The sequence below is a fragment of the Hyaena hyaena genome, unplaced genomic scaffold, assembly GCF_003009895.1.
Source record: "Hyaena hyaena isolate Hyena2069 unplaced genomic scaffold, ASM300989v1 scaffold_186, whole genome shotgun sequence".
Classification (NCBI taxonomy): domain Eukaryota; kingdom Metazoa; phylum Chordata; class Mammalia; order Carnivora; family Hyaenidae; genus Hyaena; species Hyaena hyaena.
The window spans coordinates 373,384-397,286 of NW_024080818.1; the positions used below are offsets into that span (position 1 = coordinate 373,384).

General features: G+C 40.3%; 1 protein-coding gene across 1 annotated transcript in view; it reads right to left on the reverse strand.

Moving 5' to 3' along the window:
- MED12L (mediator complex subunit 12L) overlaps positions 1-23,903 on the reverse strand; it is a 324,782-nt gene that overhangs the window by 272,363 nt on the left and 28,516 nt on the right. Inside the window, exons 3-5 of the mRNA XM_039241007.1 lie at positions 18,737-18,841; positions 11,391-11,582; positions 6,593-6,752 (exon numbers count right to left, since the gene is read on the reverse strand). Coding sequence (XP_039096938.1) covers positions 6,593-6,752; positions 11,391-11,582; positions 18,737-18,841 — 457 coding nt within the window. The remainder of the gene's footprint in view (positions 1-6,592; positions 6,753-11,390; positions 11,583-18,736; positions 18,842-23,903) is intronic.

Here is a 23,903-nt window from a genome sequence, read left to right on the forward strand (position 1 = left end):
AGCAAATGGTTACCAAGAAACAGGTAATGTGGTATCACAGCACACCACAGTAATCCTGTTAGACGTGGTGAGGGATGAACTGTTCTCACAGAGCCAACGGGGGAACATAGATGAGGTATGCCCGAGGCTGAAAAGCTCCCTCAAGCAACTGAGGGAGCATTTTCATTTTCACAGCACACAACAGGAGCTGACTCAATCTAAGACTGCAAGAGGCGCCATGTTCCTGCTTACCACAGTGAGGTGCATTCCTTAATTGCTCAAGAAATGCTAACTGCTACAGTGATAGCAAACATGGAAGTAAATTCAATGGTTAAAATTAGTTGGCTCAGCAAAAATGGGACTCCTTGAAGGGAAAATTCCTACAAATAAATGCACAAAGTTTGCATTATTTACTATAAAGTAGTATCTCCTAATCTGTTCAAAGACATAATCATATAAGTATACGTTTCACTTTCTTATTTTTAAATATTAGCTAGCCCACTTTTTTTTTTTATTTACAAAGAGTTTATTGTCAAGTTGGTTTCCATATAACACCCAGTGCTCATCCCCACAAGTGCCCTCCTCCATGCCCATTTTTAATGCTTCCCTCCGGTGACCTCAAAACATTTAAGACAAATAAACATTCCCATTTTAAAAATAAAACTTCATTCAATTCTAAATGAATTTCTGAAACCAACTATGCATTGTCTCATGTTTGTCCCCTTCTATCTGTAACATTGACCTATTTTGATAGCATTTTCTCAATACACTGTCCACCTGGAAATCTTACCTTTTTAGCTCTCATAAGGACTGAAAATTATAATCTCTACCTCTAAACTTCCCTAATTTCACCTCTATTTTAAGTGTATTTATTTTTGAGAGAGAAAGAGAGTCAGAGTTCAAGTGGGAGAGGGGCAGAGAGAGAGAGGGAGACACAGAATCCTAAGTAGGTTCTGAGCTGTAAGCACAGAGCCCACCACGGGGCTCAAACTCATGAACTGTAAGATCATGACGTGAGCCGAAGTCAGCACTTAACCAACTGAGCCATTCAGGCGCCTCTCACCTCTATTTTAAAAATCTCTGCCCTGATGTTAAGATTTGTCCAAGTCAGGGGCGCCTGGGTGGCTTAGTCGGTTAAGCATCCGACTTTCACTTAGGTCATGATCTCGCAGTTCATGGGTTTGAGCCCAGCGTCGGGCTCTGCGCTGACTGCCAGCTCAGAGCCTGGAGCCTGTTTCAGTCTGTGACTCCCTCTCTCTCTGACCCTCCCCTGCTCACGCTGTCTCTCTCTCTCTCCTAGAAATAAAACATTAAAAAAAAAAAACATTTAAAAAAAAAAAAGATTTGTCCAAGTCAAATAGTTCTTTACGTGCTTTGAAATTACACGTGAGAGGCACCTGGGTGGCTCAGTCGGTTAAGTGTCTGACTTCGGCTCAGGTCATGGTCTCACGATTCATGGGTTGAAGCCCCACATTGGGCTCTGTGCTGACAGCTCAGAGCCTGGAGCCTGTTTCAGATACTGTGTCTACCCCCATCTCTCTGCCCCTGTCCTGCTCACCCTGTCTCTCAAACAGGAACATCAAACAAAAATTACTAAATATAAAAAGAAAGGAACAAAATTACATGTGAAACCTCACCCAGAAACCCAAGCCCCACTCACTTTTGTCACTTTTAGGGACACACCAACTGGGTATGTCTTTGCCTGCTGCAAGCTCCCCAGGGCAGCAGTGCACTGAGTCCACATTTTAGATCTGTAACTCTTTGCATAATGATAGTGACAATTTCTGTGTTGCTCCATTTAAAGAATTTACACAATGGGGCCTGCTCCCTTGTTGCTGTTAGCCCACTTAACTTTAGGAAAAACTCTCTTCAATAAAATCAAACAGCAGTGCTTTATAGCTCTGTTCCAACACTGAATGTGGGAACTGAAAATAAAACATATGTTTCTATTACAAAGGAATAAAGGCCATTTCTACTGAAAACACTTTACCAATTCTAACAACAATCATCAAGACAACAAAAGTCATAAAACCAATGCCAGAAAAAGGTGACACCTGATAGTCAATCTTGCCCCAAATGTGCTGAATGATTCTTTTCACTATCAAAGCCAGAACATAGAACCTATTACTGCAAGTTAATCTTCTGAAGTGTATGCAATTTAATCCAATTCAACACATATATATGTGTGTAGTTGCTTGGCTGTGTAGCTTGCTTGGAGTGTGAAACTTGCTACATTATGGCTAGGTCTACACAGCCAAATGCTTCTAAATACACTCTATAATTTGCTTAAAGAAGCTGAAGAAAGTGCTGAAGACGAAGCACAGTGAGAAGTATCAGGTGTAACAGGGTGATAGTAAACTAAAATCAGAGCATTGAAACCATTGAAATCTGCTCTCTGCAGATAGTAAAAATGGTATAGAACACAGAGAACATTCACATTTTAAAACACATACAAGAATACAGAAAAATGAATTACATATCTATATAGTGAAATAACCTACTGGGGTACCTGGGTGGCTCAGTCAGTTAAGCATCTGACTTCGGCTCAGGTCATGATTTCGCGCTTCACGGGTTCGAGCCTGGCGTTGGGCTCTGTGCTGAGAGCTCAGCCTGTTTCAGATTCTGCATCTCCCTCTCTCTGTGTACCTCCCCCGGTGCCCTGCACACACTTTGTCTCTCTCTCTCAAAAATAAACATAAATAAACAAATAACCTATCAACTCCAAAGGGTAAAACAGTATGTATGTAGTGAGGAAATCTGGGAGGCACCACCTTACCCAAAAGACCAAAGTTATCACCACCAGTATTGGGCCAATGTAGTATCATGTACTGAGAGGCTCACACCATCGCTGCCATGGTATTCCTACCAAAAGTACTTAACCTGAATCTAATCACAAGGAACTGGACAAATGCAAATTAAGGGACATTTTACAAGATAGCTGGTCTATCCTCTCTGAAAACATCAAGAAAAAGAAAGGCTGAAGAACTGTTCTGGATTAAAAGAAAATGAAAAAGAAATGAAATCAGAAGCAACATAGATTAGATTGGACCCAAGTGAAAAAAGATTGATGTCTGGAGGGACTAAGGATTTTGCTGCAAGCAACCAGTCACTGAGTGGCAGAGTTGGGATGAGTGAAGCCTAAAGGTCCTTCTGAGACACCAGACCTCAGAGTTTAGGGGTCACCTCCTAAAACTCATGCATTTTTAAAAAAATATTCTTATTTGTAGCTTTAAGCATTTTTAGGTCAAAGTTTTTATAAACCCTACCACAAAAAATGGTAGAGTAGGCACTAGACCTTCATGGATTTGACATTCACACTTAAACACATGAACAATGATAAAAACGCATGAGCTGCAATACTTAATAGAGTCAAAAAAGAATCGTGTGTTATGTGACTTATTAAAGAAGAGAAAACACAGCTAGTGAGTGAACCTAATCAACCATCTGTCATGGAAATAATAGAAATTTTAGTCCAGAGGAAGAGTAAAAAATAATCCCCCCCTCCTCCAAAAAACCAACTGGTTACACTAATAAGGAAATTAATGGTTAAAGTAACGAATGCAAGAAGACTCTGATGTTCTTAGCTGGAAAACGGAACTAGGCTTCCTTCCATGTGGTAGCAGAGATCTTAGGGTTCTGGTGATACATTCATATCTGAGATTGTCAAAAACTCTAACTACACATTCTTCGCAAATGATGATGGTCTATCAGACTTTTATTTGTCCTTAAGTTGTTTTATATTTCATTGGGCAGATGCATTCCTGCATGATTCCTTTATCCTTTCATAAGAAAGGATAAGGGGGCGCCTGGGTGGCTTAGTCGGTTAAGCGTCCGACTTTCGCTTAGGTCATGATCTCGCGGTTCGTGGGTTCGAGCCCCGCGTCGGGCTCTGTGCTGACTGCCAGCTCAGAGCCTGGAGCCTGTTTCAGTCTGTGACTCCCTCTCTCTCTGACCCTCCCCTGCTCACGCTGTCTCTCTCTCTCTCTCTCTCTCTCTCTCCTAGAAATAAATAAAACATTAAAAAAAAATTTAAAAAAAAAAAATAAGAAAGGATAAGAACTGTCATAAGACAGTTAAAATCAGATTAAACTGAACGTCAAGGAAACAACTAACAGAAAAAGTTACAAAAACCATGAAAACAATCTAAGGAAAGGAGGAATGGTCTCTCCATTATAGTTGGAGAGTTTCAAGGATTATGAATTGAGACAAATACACACACACACACACACACACACGCTTCAAGCCTGATTATTCATTTATTTTTCTTAATTACTGAGCAACTTCTATATGCCAGGTACTCTCCTAGGAGATTCAGTACTAAACAAATCGGACAAAGTTTCTCATGGAGAAACATTATAGTTGAATGAGGAGATGTAAGTAATCAATAAATTAACTTAGGGGCACCTGGGTGGCTCAGTTGGTTAAGTGTCCACCTTTGGCTCTGGTCATGATCTCGTGGTTCAGGGGTTCGAGCCTTGCATCATGCTCTGTGCTACAGCTCAGAGTCTGGAGCATGCTTTGGATTCTGTGTCTCCCCCTCTCTCCGTCCCTCCCCCACTCACACATTGTCTATCTGTCTGTCTGTCTGTCTCTCTCTCCCTGTCTCTCTCAAAAATAAACATTAAAAATTTTTTTAATAAAAAAATTTTAAATATAACAGAAGGTTGTATGAACAGCTATGAAGAGAAGTAAGGCAGGAGCAGATTACAGACAGAGAAATGACATTTTGGCTGGAGGGATCTGAGAAGGCTTCTCTTTAGGAAGTGCCATCTGAGCTAACACAGCACAGGGAGGAAACAGACTACTCGGACCTCGTTAAGCCTCTGACTGCGGCTCAGGTCATGATCTCACAGTTCGTGAGTTAGAGTCCCACATCAGGTGAGCTTGAGCCCTGCTTCAGGTAAAACACGAGCCCCAATTCTCTCCCTCTGCCCCTTGGTCACTTATGCCCTTCTCTCTCTCTCTCTCTCTCTCTCTCTCTCTCTCAAAAAAAAAGGGGGGGCGGGGGAAGAAAATACGAAAAAGGGAGAAGAGAAACTTAAACATTTATTGGTTCTACTTTGGCACCATTTACAAATATTATAATGAGAATGTATAGCTTCAGTAATTTTTAAAAGGGAAATTTCTTCTGTTGCCCCAATAAAATATTAAGTCAAGGACAAAAATGATTAGAAGTATAGAGTTAACACTGCTACCAAAACTGCACTCAGAGATAATCACTGTTAACTTCGAGGATTGTTTCCTTTCATTCTTTTTCCCCCCCCGTGTATTTAAATACATGCGCAATATGGTGTTGTTTTAAGAACAGTTGACTTGTGCTCCTTTGCTTTAGCACTCCTGAGCTCAGAGGTGGCAGCCATGGAATCTAGCCATGTTTTCGGTCTTGTTTTGAGTAACTTTTCATGCTTTTACAGTGGGCTCCACTGTCCAGTTCACCAGGCCCCCCCACCAGTCCCAATCACCTCACATCCTGACTCATTTAGGATGCTACCTGGCATCTGAGCACATGTGTGCTTTCTGACCCTGCTCCTCAGAGCTTTCTGGTTGGGGTCTCCCTTATAAAACACGCATGTCTCCATTTCATAAGAAATTATTTGTAAACCTGATCTTTACATAGACATCTTTACATGTAATTCTCCATGCACATTTCTAATGTAGAATCAATTCTTTTATTAAGCATGTTGTAGCACCACCTCAGGAGTCATCGTCTAGTCCTCAAGAGTGAAGACTGACCGAACAGTTTGCCTTCAGTTCTTTCAACAACACCTACCATATTCACGGACCAGTGTGTGTCAGGGGCAGGGGGTGGGGGTCGGTGCATGAGAGAGACAGAATTTTTAAAGCTAATTTCAGATAGCGAAACATGCTGTGAACAAAACAAGAATAGCCGAGAACGTAACTGGGTAGAAGGGGATAAGGGAATGCTACTTAGCACCGTGGCCAGAGAAAACCTCCTGAGGAAATGGCATTCAAGCCAAAGACTCCGAGAAGAGGAGGAGAGGTAGGGGTACCACAGAGAAGAGCAGCCCAAGTACAGGCAAGGGGAAAGGTGTCTGCCCTAAGGAAGGGGCCTGGCAGGTCAGAGGGGCCTAAGGACGGTCATGTGACCAGAACATCACACAGGGAGGGAACAAGGCCTGGATGGCCTCAGTGGCCACAGCAAAGAACCTGGATCTTGATCCTAATTATAGTGAGAAACTCTCACAAAATTATAAGCAGGGACACAGTAAGATGTGATTCAGGCTTAGGGATCAGTGTTGCAGTCTGGAGACTACGGTATAAGAAGCAAAAGGAAAAGCAGGGAGCCCAGTTAGGAAGCTGCGCTATATCCAGCCAAGGGATAATGGTGGCATGCACCAGCATTCCGGAAGCCGTGCTGGGGAAAAGTGTTCAGATGCAGGACCTATTCTGGAGGTAACAGCAACATGATTTGCTGACAGAATCGGGATTCTGGGCTTGTGTGAACAAGGACCCATCCGCGTGCCATGAGCAATTTTCAGCCTCCCCGTGGACCTCGGGTACTCACATTGCTGGGCCATGGACAGAGCATGAGGGCAATAATTACTTGTAGAATCAATAATGAAGTGTAAAATGTAGCATAACTCTCACTTACCCAAATTAGGATCGGTAGCCTGACGTTTCTTGATTTTAGCTTCAGAAATAGCAGAATAGTAGGCACATGTCATCTTGATCAGCCACGTGGCTCGAACCATTGGCACCGAATATTTAGCTAAATATGCAAAAACATCTTCTTTTTTACTAAGGATGGGAACCTAAAAAAATAACATATTCATAAAACTCTCATATTTTCCTCATGAGGTCAACCTAAAGAAAGGGAAAGCAAACGAAGACACTGCCTTTAACAAAGTACATACTTGATGGGTTGTCAAACAGTACATTCTGTTTAAAAACCAACAAAATGAAGTCAATTTTCATTAAGAAAAAGAAGCAAAACTCCGTTCAGCACATTGGCAACAGTTTCATCAGTTGTGCTTTCTTATTTACTACAAAAAAATTACTTTCAGATTCTCAGATGCTGAAAACTACTCACCTCAACAAAACAGAAAATAATTTCTTGACAGTCCTCCAAGGAGTTTATCTCAAAATTGGGAGGGATGGATCAAGTGAAAACCTGTCCCCGTTCTACATTTCATCAAAGGGCATTTTTTTATAAAGCTTTCTGGTCGTATCATTTCATAATAAAAATTTCCAAAAAGCTTCTCAAGTGCCTTTAGCCCAAAATTTAAAGTAGAGGCTAAAATGATGGATCAGTGGATCTGCCTAATGAACACTGAGCTAGAAATAGCCAGGTAATTAATTCACTGGCTGAAAGCAGGCACTGGAGGCAGTTTATTATTTCCTCCAGACCACGAAGGTATACTATTTAGCAAATACTATCTCAGTGTACCACCTGAATGTTTGAGAAGTTAACACACTCTTCTAGAATTCTTCCTAAATATACTAGCAACAGCCTAGTCATCTATATATAATCTATTCAACTTATGAATATAGAGTAAAATAGTAGACAGAGAATATTGTATACCATTCCTGGCCCACAGCCTATATAAACTTATCACTCCCAGGCTCTTCATTTATGAATGAGATACCAACCTAACCCTGCCCACCTCACAGAGTGGTTAGAAGGGTAAGGTTTAAAAAAAGGGGGGGTGGGGCACCTGGATGGCTCAGTTAAGTGTCTGACTCATAATTTCAGCTCAGGTCATAATCTCAGTTTATGAGTGCAAGCCCCCAGTTGGGCTCTGTGCTTACAGTGCAGAGCCTGCTTGGGATGCTCTCTCTTCCTCTCTCTCTGCCCTTCCCTTTTTCACTCATGTGTGCTCTCTCTCTCTCTCTTTCAAAATAAATACTTTTTTTTAAAACAAGGGTAAGGTACAGAATTACATGTATCAAAACTGGAATGGTTTTTATTTTGTTACCAGTTCCAAAGATTTCTCCATGCCACCCCAAGTATTTTCAAGCCATGGACCTGACCCTCTGCTAAGAGGGCCCCAGACACTACAACCACAGGTATCAAGAGCCCTGGCTTCTATGCCCCAAACTCTGCTTGTGTGTTGGAAACCAAGACTTCAAACCAGCTGATTCTGACAGCATGGCATTTTTCTCTTAGTCAAATCCTCCTTTCGACAGTGGATATTTTCTCTCACTCAGATGTTAAAATTTGACTGTTCACACACTTAGTACAAAGTGTGATCCTAGGATTAAAAGAGAAGTATTTTTTGTACACAGCCCTTTAAACCAAGCTATTACACCTGGTTCTTACCAAAGAAACACTGAAGCTGCTCCAAGTGAAGGAAAAGCTGCCAGGTTGGACACTGAGACACAGCTGCCCATATTCTGTGTGTCGTGGGCAATTTAATAGACTTTTGGTCATGGACAGTTCCTGCCCTGGGTGCTCACTTTAAACATAACCCCCGTGCCAGAGGCAGCTACCCTGCACAAACATACCTAAAAGCGAGATGAAAGTCCTACAAGCCAAAGCTGGAAGGCTTCCTTTTCTGCAGACCACAGTGACATATTTAAGAAGAAAATTTCCTGAAAATTTCACTTACAAGGCACGTGGTCCATGGACCATAAGACTTTGGGTTTACAGACCATCGTTTAAGCCAAGGACAAGAAAAGCACAGATTTCTACATTCTGTGCAAGACCTGAGCTGTGGCCTTTCAGTGAACATATAGTCTGAAAGCATTAAATTTTAGTTGTCAAGGCCAAGTTGCCTCTCATTCAGATGTACCAAAAGATTACAAGATCAAGGTCTAAAAAAAAATAGGCAAATGCAAAGAATTAAATGTACCATCTCCAAAGGAACATTACTAACAGCATCTTTTATAGATGCCTAAAGGATTTCTTTTGAATAACTGACAGGAGGAAAATAAATATGTGAAAACGTTAAATGTTCAGATGAAACAGCTAACCAAGCTGAGCCACAGATCATCACGTGAACAAGCCAGGGTCTACCTCCAGCTCAGCGCCCCTGCTGGCAGAACCCTGTAAGAATCGGTTGGCTCAAATCAAAGGAATTAAAATTCAGAAGAACATATGTGAAGAAGGTTATTTAATTAAGGATGAAGACACGTATTGATGGTTTTGTCAAATTCATAGTTTGGGCCAACTCAGGAAGGAAATTATGCTTACAGTGATTGAAGTATGACTTCCTTACAGGCATGGATTCCATTTTCAGCAAAGAAACCATCTGACTTAAACTTGTAGCTGAACCTAGGCAAATGCTGGGCAGCTGTCTCATCTCTAAATCAAGCTAGAGCTGCATCTAAGTACTAAGAGAAAACTAAGACACCTAGCACATGATTGTTTCTCATCCAAAGAAGGGCTCTACGCCTTGTATCACCTTTCCCCTCGGATAAAGGTCACTGTCAACACCCTCTGTCCACCAGCAGAGGTGGAGGCAAAAGGAAATTCCAGAGACTACAGTAATCAAAGTCACCTGAAGTGAACAAGCCCTACCTAGTGAACTGTTCAAGAGCCAGAAGGATATCCCTAGAGGCCAGAAGTCTCTTTGTCCAAATCTAGGTATGACAGTGATTGAGGTGAAAGTCCCTTTTTAGGCCCTTTTTTATCTCTCTGTGGCTAAATGCATGGGAGATGTGTGGAGTTGTACCCTAACAGAAAAGCAGGTTCAGAAACTTGATTGATCCCATATAGGAAACCATTTTGAATTGTGGAACAGAGCTGGAAGAAGACTCAAGATCTTAGCAGAAAAGTTAAGTCTTCTGCATTAAACCAGCTCACAGATAAATACCAGAAATTAAAGAAGTAGTGTCTGAACTTTCTAATTTGAAGAACATGCAAAGAATGCAATCTTATACCCAATTCTGAAAGAGCTTTTGCCTTCTAAAGAAGGAGGACTAGGGAGGGGCTCCTCAAATGCCCAAGAAATGACTACTTCAAGGCATAGTTAATGGTTTTATAAAGACAACGTGTTATCTTCAGGAAGAATTAAAGTCAGGGCTTACCTGAGGAACACCTGACTTGGCCAGAGGCAGCTCCTAATAAAGAAAGAAGAACAATGGCTAATATACTGCACTGTAATTCATCTCCCTCCTAGAAGATGAGAAACCAGTACCTACGCCCCTCAAGCCAGGGCATCCTCACCAGTATCTATCTGGTTTCAGGAAATGTCCAAAAAAAGGAGATTCTAAACACTTACTTAAAAAGGAAAACCTAAAAAGAAAGATGTCAGGCTGGCTACATGGGAACTGAAGGTACTACCCAACACAGAGGGTATGAATTATTGGTAGAAAGCAATCAAGTATCAAAGGCAGCTTTTGACTGATGGGGCCTTCAGATAAAATGCACAGGTCATAGCGGGCCCACATGGTAAATGTTCACTACTGGAAAAGAAATGCTACACAGTTCAGCCGGTGAGGAGACAGGCATAACCTGAGTAACAAGGGGCGATTTTGAGGACTGTCGTGCTTTTCAAGGATTTTAGTTGCTTCGAATCACGAAAATACGTGAAAGGCAACACAATGCTGTGGCGGCACTAGGGCACAAGAAAGCCAATGGGAGTGACAGCCTCTATTTTCAAAGATTTGCTTTAGGAAACAAGCAAGCCAGTACAAAAAGGAGCTCTCCTCTATACCGGGCCTGCACCACACCAGGTAATGAAAACTTACTATCAAGAACATAAAGTGGACACCCCTAAGCCTAAAGGGTTTCAGGCAAATGGAGGAAGACACGTGGGATTATTTGGAATGTGTGCCAGAAGCCAGAGATGAAGACTAAGAGGTAGGGTAGAACTCTAAATTTCAAAAGACATTTTATAGGATTTGGACTATGAGACTGTTGAACCTGTATTATTTCCCACTTGAGGAAAAACGATCAAAGGCAAAGATCTTAAAAGAACCCTCACTTTCCACATCCCGTCCCCCCAAAAGGTAAAAGCTATAAATAAACCTGTTCATTCTGCTCTAAAACCTTTTCAAAGAAGTTTTTCAAGCACACACAGAATCACTATCATACTTGTTAGGAAGGAGACAGCTTCAAGAACTTGGGTTGGTACTTTTCAAGACAAGGAAATAACATCAAAGCAAGAATTTCTGTATAACCAGACTTTGGACATCCTGGCCTAAGAAAATAGAAAAAAATATTGGAAATTAATGAATTCTTAGGGTCTGTTCTCGATTTTAAAAACTGTCAACCTAAAGTCCACATAAACTGCTTGTGTGGAACGTTTAGGTCACGAGTCCTAGGCAGCACGTGCCATCACAACAAAGGGACAAACAGCATATGTACAGCACCTGCTGCAGTATACCTGTCAGTGAGGCTCTCAGTTTCGGAAGGAACGGGGGAAACAAATATATACTTTAACATTAGCTCAAACATCGTGATTCTAGAAGACCACAATTAAAGCAACATAAGAAATACTTAATACCTTTTTTGCCAAAATAGCAAGTGGTTTATTTCCTGCTAAGTCAGAGAACCAACTATGAATTGCACTCTGGGATCGAGCGGTAACTAGCCAGTAATTATCTTTAGCATTAACTTGTGGTTTCTTCTTTCCGGTGTCCTGGAAAGTGTTAAGCTTTAGTTTCTCAGCTAATATGCTGCTGAAATAAGCTGCAATCTGTGGAAACGAGAGAGAAAAAGAAAAAGTTTGATGACCATAAACAGGTATGTTAGTAATGTGTATTCATCTTTTATTTTTGTTTTACGAGAATATCTTCAAACATCCCATCAGAAAATAAAATGGCAATTTAGAATGTGATTTCCTTACACTAACATAATGCAAACACTCCCACAGCACCTTTGTTCCACGATTGGTTCAAGGAAAAAAGAAGAGCCTTTGAAAATCTCTGATAAGATGAAATTAATTACATCCTGAATAAATTTCAAGACAATGGGTTCTACTTTAAACTTCAGCTGTACTTCTTTTTCATACTACACACAAATTTGGAAAAGAGTATTTTTCCTGAGAGGTGTTGCGTACAAGAGCAGAAAGCCCAGTAATCACAGGGTAATCATTCTTTTCCTTGTTTAATCTTAATAGCATATGTTTTTGGAAAGAAACTCTATATTTACACTCAGTGCTTACTAAAAAAGAGACAAGAAAACTTTGTTTAAATGGAAAATTACAAAAGGTTCAATTAAATTAAGTATTCAACATTTTTGACTGGGCCACCAATTTCAGGAGTACCGAGTATTTCAAGAGAAAGCTACTGTTACCTGCTCTGAGAGGAATAAAGTAGCAAAGGGAGCTTCTGTGAACAACTGTGGCATTTATTAACCAAACTAAAAGAGGACAAAAAAAGAAAAGGCACGAGAAGGAAAGGATGAATACCTAAAAATCAAGTGAATCCACAGAAAACTTGTTGGAATTTCCAAGAATCTCATTTCATTCCCTGGGAGTTCTTTAGTAGTAAGATACAAGCAATAAATTCTAGTAAATATCTCTAGTAAGGTTAGCAGACAGTGGAAACCATGATTACACTAAAATACCTACCCTGCTGAAGAAAAATAAAATTCACTGCCTTCATTAATGCTCATGAGTCAAGAATTAGTCTATAGGTTGGAACAGTTGTAAAAATTAATAAAGTTTATCTACATTTTTTTCATTTTTCATTATTATTTTTTTAGACAAAGAGAGTATGTGAGCAGGGAAAAGAGGTAAAGAGAGGGATGGAAAGAAGATGGGAAGGCAGGGGAGAGAATCTTAAGTAGGCTCCACTAGGGGGCTAGATCTCACAACCATGAGATCATGACCTAAATCAACATAATCCGACACTTAACCATTGTGCCACCCAGGCCCCCAGCTGGTATTCTTTTTCTTAAAGTAAATTGCCATTCGGGGCGCCTGGGTAGCTCAGTCGGTTGAGTGTCCGACTTTGGCTCAGGTCATGATCTCATGGTTTGTGGGTTCGAGCTCCACACCGGGCTCTGTGCTGACAGCTCAGAGCCTGGAGGCTGCTTCTGATTCTGTGTCTCCCTCTCTCTCTGACCCTCCCCTGTTCACATTGTCTCTGTCTCTCTCTCTCTCAGAAATAAATAAAACATTAAAAAAAAATTTTTTTTAATTGCCATTCCTTGATCCTTGTGATTTGCAGACAATAAAAACAAGTCTATTTTGGTGTGTTGACATAATATGGTAATAAAAACTTGGAATGATTAGGAAAAAATCTGAGCTTTCCTTTTTTTTTTTTTTTTTTAACAAACTTCCTGGTATGTTTTAAGCAAATGTTTGCAGAATGTTCAAACAGAAAATAAATTAAATCCAAAAATGGAGCAATTATAGTCGTTTAGATACAAGCAACCAATAGTAGCAAATTGTTTAATTTTAAATTTCTCAATGTCTGGCCTTTACACCAAGAACTTAAAACACCTACTTACACAGATTGTTTCATATTTAAAAGGTCTCTTACTCACAATTACGTACAAGTATTTAATCATAATAAAGTTATAAAAATGTTTTAAAAACTAGTCGGCAATCTGTTTTATAACTATATGTATTTACTAACAATGGAACATGTGACTGTATGTATGTCTTACATCTTACATCCTAACAAACCTTATCAACAACTGCATATTGTAAACTAAGTTAAAATTCCCTGAGGGGGGGGAAAAACACAAAATCAAAATGAATGTGCACTTAATTTTACATTCACATTATTCCAAACCTAAACAAGCAAAGAACTTCATTCCCAAGTCCCAAAGCCTGCCTCCAAGTAACCACTTTACTTAGTTTCATGTCTTTCCAGTGTTTCTTCAGGTGAATACACATTAACCAACACGAATATGTTATTTTCTCTTTTTTATGTATGTACCTCATTGTGTGCTTTAGTACATGTCTAAGAGCCTTCCACATCTGTATATGGAGAATTTCTCATTCATTTTTACAAATAATGCACTGTGTGGGGGTACCACATTTCATTTAATCAAGCCCCTATTAACGGACATTTAGAGTGTTTTTCCCAAACTTCTGCTATTACAGATCACATTAAAATGAATAGCCTTTCCTATTTGTCATTTCACACATGTACAGCTACAGATTCCAGATAAATTTCCAGAATTCAGATTTGTATGATTCTGCAATTTTAATCAGCATTGTTAAATTGCCCTCCATAAGCTTTATACCAATTTGCACTCCATCAGACAAGGTAGGAGAGATAAAGTTTAATTTAAAACTTGTTTCCATCCACCCAAAGCTATTTTGAAAGTAATTTAGTTTATAAGAAAATGGAAAAAAGTTTAGGGACTACAGTGTAGTTCATGTATTCCATATTTATAAGATCAAATTCCCTTCAGAAGGTTTGAATCCTTGAGTAAATCTCCCAGGAAGGGCTGATAGCAGCAGAAGTTGTAATGGATGTTATTTCCATTTATTCAGCTATTTAAACTGACACAAAACTTGATACAACAGAACAATTTGGCAGTTCCTATCAAGAGACACACAGCATTCGTATTTTCTCTTATGGACTGAACTGTGTTACCCCAAAATTCAGATGTTGAAGCCCTAATCCCCAATATGATTGTATTTGGAGACAGGGCCTTTAAAGCAGTTAAAGTTAAATGAAGTCTTAGTGGTGCGGCCTAACCCAATGGACCAGTGTCCTTGTAAGAAAGAGAAGAAATACCAGACATACATGCATACAGAGAAAAGACCATGTGAGGCCACAGTGAGAGGCCAGCCTTGCACAAGCCAAGGAGAGAGGCCTCAGAAGAACCCAGACCTACTCACACCCTGATCTTAGACTACCAGACCCTTCAACTGTGAGAAAATAAATATTCTCAGAAAATCACATTTCTATTATTTAAGCCATCCAGTCTGTGGTACTTTGTTACAATATCCCTAAGAGGCTAATACACCTTCTATCCAAGTAATATGCTTTTGGGAATTCACCCTAAAGAACAAAAGCTATATGTTCAAATATGACTACAACCTCTTCATAAAGAATGGTAAGAAACTGGCAACAGGCTGGGGCGCCTGGGTGGCACAGTCAGGTAAGCGTCTGCCTTGTGATCTCAGCTCAGGTCATAATCTCAGAGTTTTTGAGTTTGAACCCCACATTGGGCTCTGCTCTGATGGCACGGAGCCTGCTTGGATCCTGCAGTTCCTTCTCTCTGCCCCTCCCAACTTATGCGTGCTCTATAAATCAATCAATAATCAATCTGTAAAGAATTAAAAAGAAAAGAAATGGGCAACAGGCTAATTGCTGAATGCTAGCCGTTTCAGGTCACTATAGAACATAAACAATGGAATGTTCGTTATCTGTCAATCAATAATTATTAGCATGAATACTTCAGCCTCAAGATAAAGTCCATACCAAATAATGTTTACTTTTTTAAAAAACATAAGGAAGACAAAAAAAATTCTGGAGGTGGATGGCGATGACAGTTACACAACAGTGTAAATGCACTTAATGCCAAAGAACTGTACATCTTAAAATGTTTAAATGGGTAATTTTATGTTTATTTTACCACAATTTTTTTAAAATGCCAATTACGACATATACACAATCATTGCTGTGATGTTAAAAATGTATGAAGACTGGAAAAAGAGAAAACTAAAAACACTGTGTTTGGTTGATGGGACTATCTGTAGAAAATGCTTCTGTTTTCTTTCACACTGTTTAAATATTTCAGTTGATTAGCAAACTGTCAATTACAAGTGTATGTGTGTACATTCACAAACATAGATCTTGAATGATACACAAACCTCTAATGTTATCTCTGGGGAAGAAGGAGGAAATATATTTGTTTGATTTCTCTTCATTTGTAGTATGATGCTTTCAATAAAAGTCTTTCGATATTCAGAAAATTAAAATAACTCAAACAGGATGAAAAAAAGCAAACTTTAAAAGAATACAAACAGGGGCGCCTGGGTGGCTCAGTCTGTTAAGCGTCTGACTTTGGCTCAGGTCATAATCTCACGGTTTGTGGGTTTGAGCCCTGCATCGGGCTCTGTGCTGACAGCTAGCTCAGAGCCTGCAGCCTGTGTCAGATTCTGTGTCTCCCTCTCTCTCTGACTCTCCCCTGCTCATGCTGTCGCTGTCTCTCTCTAATTGTCACGCGCGCTCTCTCTCAGAAATAAAACATTAAAAAATTTTTTAAATAAAGAATACAAACAGAAACAAATAATTGTACCCATATATGTAACTGTTAACCACACAAAAAAAATTTCAATTCAAGAAATTCTGGAGGCGCCTGGATGGCTCAGTTGGTTGAGTGTCCGACTTCACCTCAGGTCATGATCTCACGGTTCACGAGTTCAAGACGTGCAACAGGCTCTGCACTGACAGCTCAGAGCCTGGAGTCTATTTCAGATTCAGTTGTCTTCCTCTCTCTGCCCCTCCCTTGTTCACATTCTCTTTCTCTCTCAAAAATAAATAAAAACATTTTTTTAAATTTTTTAAAAAAGAACATTTTTATGACAACATTGACTATATACCCTTAATGAAAATTAGTTTAAGGACAAAAAGTATTATAGGAAAATCATAAATTTTACATAGTAACTGTTGTTGGAATAGTCTATTCTATAGTATAGTCTATTCTAGAACTTTTCTAGGTGTATTTTAAGACAGGATAAATAAATATACTGAGTTTACTGAAAGCAAGGGTTCTCTCTTTGGAAGAAAAGATACAAAGATGGAACAGAAAAGAGGAAAAACCCTGTGGTATTGCAGAGGAGCTGGTGGATAGATACAAGGAAGGAAAGTAAAAGGAGAGAAGAAAAGAGAAGAAACAAATCTATATGTTGTTTCCCATCTCTGTCCACTGAAATGACCTACTCTAGTAGCAATCAGCATGCCAAGCATCCAGATACAGGCTAGGGTACAGAAAGAACATGAACCTGAAGTATGTTATTGTAGCAAAAGTGTAAAAGCACTCAAAGAATGATGGGAGTGTCAAAAGCACCCAAGGAACAGGTTAAAGGTGCCCCCCCACCACCAAGTGAGAGGCAATTTAAACATCAAAATGAGAAAAGAGGTTACATCAAATTTTAAAGAGTCCAAGGTACAAAGTGATACTAAAATATGGGGTGTCAGGGCCCCTGGCTGGCTCAGTGGGTGGAGAATGCAACTCTTGATCTTGCTGAGTTAGAGCCCATGTTGCATGTAGAGGTTATTTAAAAAAAAAGAAGAAGAAGAAGAAGAAGAAAAGAAAAATGGAAGTGTTTGGGGCTCCTGGATGACTCAGTCGGTAATGCATGCCACTCTTAATCTCAGGGTGGTGAGGTGAAGCCCCACGTTGGGTATAGAGCCTACTTTTTTTTTTTTTTTTAAATATTTTTATTTATTTCTAGGAGAGAGAGAGACAGTGTGAGCAGCGGAGGGTCAGAGAGAAAGGGAGTCACAGACTGAAGCAGGCTCCAGGCTCTGAGCTGGCAGTCAGCACAGAGCCCGACGCGGGGCTCGAACCCACGAACCGCGAGATCATGACCTAAGCGAAAGTCGGACGCTTAACCGACTAAGCCACCCAGGCGCCCCCGGTATAGAGCCTACTTTAAAAAAATTAAATAAAATAAGGGACAGGGTGCCTGGGTGTCTCAGTCGGCTGAGTGTCTGACTTCAGCTCAGGTCGTGATCTCACAGTTTGTGAGTTCAAGCTCCCCACAACTCTGTCAGCAAAGAGCCCACTTTGGATCCTCTATCCCCGTCTCTCTGCCCACCCCTACTCTCTCTCCCTCAAAAATAAACTTCAAAAATAATAATAATTATAAATAAAAATCAAGTTTAAAATGAGACGTTCTTTTACACAAGAATGGCAATGACGACCGGAAAGCCTGCATTTTGCAACCACCAGCAAAATAAATCATTCAGCAAGCACCATCCATCAACTGCTGATAAAATCACATGATGAAATTTTACTGAAGAATAGCATAATCATTTGGTCTCCAAGTATCACCCTATAGAAATTACTACAAAGAAAAGATAACTACTTTTACAATATGAAGAGAAGACACCACCTTTGGTGCTCAAACTCAGTATAACCAATAATAGGGCAAACTGGCACTGCATGTCTTCTGATATACAACATAGTCTTCCTACCAAAAATATTTAACCTGAATCTTATCATGAAGATCAGACAAATCTAGAATACAGTACTGCAATATAAGACAAATTAACTGGACTGTACTCTTCAGTTTTTTATAAGTGTTTTAATATTTTATTTATTTTGAGAGAGCTCAAGTGGGGAAGGAACCGAGAGAAGGGACAAAAGATCTGAGGTGGGCTCCGTGCTGAGCGCAGCAAGCCCAATGCAGGACTTGAATTCACAAACTGTGAGATCATGACCTGGCCCCGCATCCGGCACTGTGCTGACAGCTCAGAGCCTGGAGCTTATTTCAGATCTATGTGTGTGCCTTTCTCTCCCCCTCCTCCACTTATGCTCTGTCACTCTCTCTCTCTCAAAAATAAACAAACATTAAAATAATAATTTAAAAAAGAATTAAGAGTTTAAGTATGTAAAATGTTTGAAATTAATTAATTAATTTAAAAAATGGCAGCTCTGAAACCCTCCCTCCACCCCAAACAAAAAACACCACCATGAGAAAAGGTGGAGAGCAATCCTGTACTAGGTTACAACAGACTGAAGAGACAGGATAACCAAATTCAATGTACGATTCCTGACTGGGTCCTAGGGCAGGACAGTATATAAGACATCCTGGGGAATCCAGAATATGGATTGTGGTTTAAATAACACTAATGTATTAATTAACATTAACTAACAGGGGTGTCACACACACTTTTTCAGAAGTTTTAGGAAATAGACAATTTGCATTACCTTTGATGGGTTAATTACAATGTTTCTGGCTGAACCATGTTCATCTCCAGTAAAGGCTGGCTGATTGTTGAAGCCCTGTTTTACATTCACAGCAGTAAGTTCATCCTGGTCAAGAAAAAGTATCAATTAATCAGAAGGACATAAAAATTCCAACTTAACCCAATATACTGCAGCCTGACTAATGGCCGACTACTATACTCTGCAAAAGAGAACTGCTGAACACACACCAGAGAGCAGAAATTCAAAGTTTAAAACCAATACACAAATAAACAGAGAGTGATAAAGCAAATGTGGCAAAATATTAACAACTGTTAACTTTAGATAGATGGTACGTGCGTTTCATGATACTTTTAATTATTCTGTAAGTGTAAAATTTTTTAAGTAACAAGTTGGGAAAAGAAATGAGCAAAAATCCTCCCCACATGCAGAAACATAAAATCATAGCACTTGTACACTGGAACTGTTTCTAAAGACCGTATAGTTGGGTTCTCCCTTCCCCGCCAGACCCTAAGCACATCCCTATTTTATGTTCAAGAAAAATGGCTCACTCCACTTACCTAAGATCCCATAGCAAGTTAAAGACAGAAATGTACGGTTCATAGGCACAAGCTTTGGAATAAACACAACACCATGACCAGCAACATCTGAAGGGAAGTTTAGGGCTTGCAAAATTCTTCGGTACATCTTGGCTCACTTGACAGTATTTACCACTTCTAAGGTAAATGGTAGGCATGTATCTTTATGCCCATTTATAAATGAGAAGAATGAGGCTCCCTACTCTAGCACGGTAACCAAACAGAGCCAGCACTAAAATACTGTCTTCTCAACCCAAGACCAGGAAGAGAAATTTCCATGACTCCATGCCACCAAAGTACAAATGCCATATGAAAATGTGGTCTAAAAATACGTAGCTACAACTCATACTCTCCTTAAAAACATCTCCTACTGGATAGATAGAGGAAAACTGTTCTTCCCAAGGTCACATCAGAAATAGCCCTGGGCTTTAAAAAAAAAAAGAAAAGAAAAGAGGAGAATACAACCACCACCTTATCCAGCCCAAATCATTGAGTTGTGCTTAGAACTAAATCAGAGTTCCTAAAATATAGACTTGAAAGAGTAAAGGGGAGAAGTTTGAATAAATGAAACTACTTTCTGTTTCCCTCACTCAAAGCCAAGAAAAGTTCTTAGTAACTGTTGGGGTAATGCTAGCCATAGCACAAAAATGAGAACATATACTCAACATATACTCCATAAGTAATTGCTGTAAGTGTAAAACGAACAGAGAAAGGGAAAAAAAAAACCCAACTGATCAAAGTCAGTGCTGTGATTAAGCAGGAAGCATTAGGACAAAATAGTTTATGACATATAAGCACCTGAAAGGTCACCCTGGCTGAGAGCCGAGGTCTCCTGGAGACATGCCATGTAACTTTACTTAATTGTGTGTGTACTCTACCTAACATCTTGGCAAGCCACTGTTTTGGCAAGCTTTCAAAAGACCCCGCTACAGGAAGTTTAGCTCTATGATAATCAAGTCTCCTCCAAGCACGAAGGTCACTGAAATCGTGACCTGCACAAAAAATTAGTTGCATACACATATCAACACTGCGCCTCAAACTGCTCCCACTTTTTCAAATTAACTATTTGAAAATCTAGGGCAAAACTACATAATGCATATTTTAAGTCAGAAAGCTGTCAGTCAACTTAAATAAAGTTGAGTGTGCTAACAAAACTTCTATAGTCTCTGAGTCTAAGAAAGAAGGGGGACAAATGGGATCAGAAAGGAAATGGGATGAGAAAATTGAATTTTTATCTTTGATTTACCATCAGAGTATTACAAGAAACATTAATTGAGTAACAGCATATGTTTCTACTAGAAATATGTCTGGCTTAATCGAGAGGAAATGTGTGAGGCTTTCAGGACCAGTTATAGTTCCATTTAGGGCTGCTTCACGTTCTAGTCTAAAGGTACACGGACTCAGCTGCTCACAGTACTTAACAGCTAACTGCTAGCCCGCAGAGAGATGTCCTGCAAACATATGCACACGTGCATGCAGACACACACTCCTCAGAAGGAAAAGAACGTGGAACCATGGTTAGTTATTTGTCACACATCAGATTTTCCTCACACTAAGATCTATACAGGTACTGCTGGAAGCCTTGAGTTCTGAGAACATTTTATCGTGTATTCTACGTTGCAGGAAAACACATCCAGAATCCGACCCCTACTCATCACCACCAGTGCCCTCTCTGAGTCAGGGTCCCCATTATCTCATGCTTGGACACACCAATGGCTCCTGTCTCCTTGCTTCTACCATCGCCCCCTGGAAGCCTTTTTCAACACAGCAGTCACAGAGAGCTTTTTAAAACTTAAAGGAAGACTATGTTACGCCTGCTCAAAAGCACCATTAACTCCCCAACTCCGAGTGTAAGCAAAGGCCCTATTATGTCCCACAAGTCCCTATCGCTATTACCTTTCTGACCTCCTTCCTCACCACATTTGCTTTAGCTGACTCGACTCCAAACCACTGGTCTTGTGGTTCCTCAAGCAGGCCAGCTGGAGGGCCTCAAGCCTCAGGGCCACTGTACTGTCTGTTCCCTCAGCCTGGATTGCTTTCCCTGGTATCCAAAGAGTCAACTCTCTAACTACCCAAGGCTTTGCTCAAATTTCATATTCTCAATGAGAAATCAGATGACCCTATTTAAAATTGGAACTGCTCACCTTGTCCTCTTCATCTCCGGCATCCCTAACCTTTCAACAATCCATAGCACCCACTTAAAATGTCCTGTCATTTACTTACAATGTGTACTGTCTGTTCCCACCCCCACCCCACACCAGGTAAGGTCCAGGAGATCAACAGTCTTTATTTGGTTCACAGATGCATGCCAAGCACATAGAGCGTGCCTGGCAGAGAGCACACATAGGCATTCAATAAATATCTGCTGAAAGAATAAGTATGTGAGGGGTACCTGACTGGCTCAGATGGTAGACTGACTCTTGATCTCAAGGTCATGAGTTCAAGCCCCATGCTGGGCATGGAGACTACTTTAAAAAAGAAAAAGAAAAGGAAAGGGGCCTCTGGGTGGCTCAGTGGGTTGAGTGTCTTTTGAATTCGACTCAGATCATAATCTCATGGGTTCGTGGGTTCAAGCCCTGCATCAGGCTCCTCATGCTAACAGTGGAGATGTGAGTGGAATTGTCTCTCGCTCCCTCTCTCTGTCCCTCCTGCACATGCTTGCTCTCCCTCTCTCTCTCAAAATAATAAACAACAAAGAAAAAGATCAATGCTGTAAAGAACATGTCTCTTTAAAAAAAAAAAAAATATGGGGTGCCTGGGTGACTCAGTCAGTTAAGCAGACTACTTTGGCTCTGGTCATCATCTCACAACTCAGTCTTGTGAGTTTCAGCCCCACACTGGGCTCTGTGCTGGTGGCTCAGAGCCTAGAGCCTGCTTCTGATTGTGTCTCCCTCTCTCTCTCTGCCCCTCCCCTGATCATTCTCTCTCTCTCATTCTCTCAAAAATAAACAAACATCTAAAAAATTTTTTAAAAAAAGGAAAGAAAGAAAAAATGAATAACCTGATTGAAACAATTAACATAATAAGTATATTCTGAATCACTATCTTGACTTTGGGGCCCATAATTCTATTTGTACTCATGATAGATCTACCTAATCATCCAGAGCAGTGGCTCTAACCTATCAAACCCAATGCACCATCCTGAAAAAAATTATTTTATAACACGCTTTTTCTGAATCTGAAATGAAACTCATAAACGGTAACTATCCGATATCAGTATTTTTTTATAAAATCAATATAATGCCTTCATTCTAAAAAAAAATTATTAAGTTATGATAACATAGGTATTTGAATATGCTCAGGTATACAACACTAGACCTTCACTACTCAAAGCATGGTCCACTGGCCAGCAGCCAAAAGCCGTACCATCACCTAGAGCTTGTTAGAAATGCAAAATCTTGGGGCACCTGGGTGGCTCAGTCGATTAAGCATCTGACTCTTGGTTTGGGCTCAGGTCATGATCTCCATTTGTGGGTTCAAGCCCCATATCGGGCTCCCCTCTAACATCTCAGACACTTCAAAGCCTGCTTGGGACTCACTTTCTTCCTCTCTCTCTACCCCCTTACCCCTCCCCGCTTGCATACACGTACTGTCTCTCAAAATAAATCAAAACAAAAAAAAAATTTAAAAAATCCCCCATCACAATCTGCATTGCAACAAATTCCCAGGTAATTCACGGGCACTTTAAACTTTGAGAAATGGGGCCCTCAGAGTCATGAATAAATTGTTCTACTTGTTCCTACACTTGGAAATCCCTACAATGCAGGAAGTACAAATGCAGACATCACACATGTTCTACTGCCATTTCAGATGGTCAGGGACAGCATGATACCACTTTTCTGAAACAGTAAAAACTCTTGGTAAAGTTTCAAACTAAAACAAAACCTAAATTTATTAAAATGCAATGTTACCTCAGAAACTCAGGATGTATTAAATGGTTTTTTATTTTTTTTTTGCATGATTTTAACATAACAAACTTTGAGATCAGATGTAACTAGAGTCCCACCTGGAACAGAGAGAGGAAAAAACAAGATTTAGATAGTCCAGAGGCATATCTGACAGCCCAGCAAGATGTAACTGTCCCTCGAGTCCGACTGTCCACATTACGGATATCTAGTACACCCAGCCCTGCCCACGAACTGGTCATAGCTCTCCAACCACAGCAACAACCAACACTTTCCCCACAGGGTCCACAACACTCCCACTAAGGACCAAAGACAGAGAAGGGCTGCCTTTACCCTTTCGAGGCCTGCTTTTGAAAAGAAGACTTGGAGGCTCTGGGTCTAAGAAACACTGAGCTTCACACTGTGAAGTGTCAGCAAGAGGCCAGCCCCTGCTGTGATGCAACCGCAAGGGAATATCCTGTTCTAGCTCTCTACCCACCTTCCTAGCACTGGGAGATGAGGCTACAGGTGGAAGCGATGCCAGAGGAAGACGACTAAATGGAAATGCACCCCAAGAGAGCAGTGGGCTAGAGGCCGGAGTCTGCAATCCAACTGTCCAAACTGGAACCTGCAGCTCCATGTAAGAATGGCTCTAAGAACCTTGGGAACTTTCCTGTCCCTCAGCTTCCTCAACTGTAAGAGAGAGAT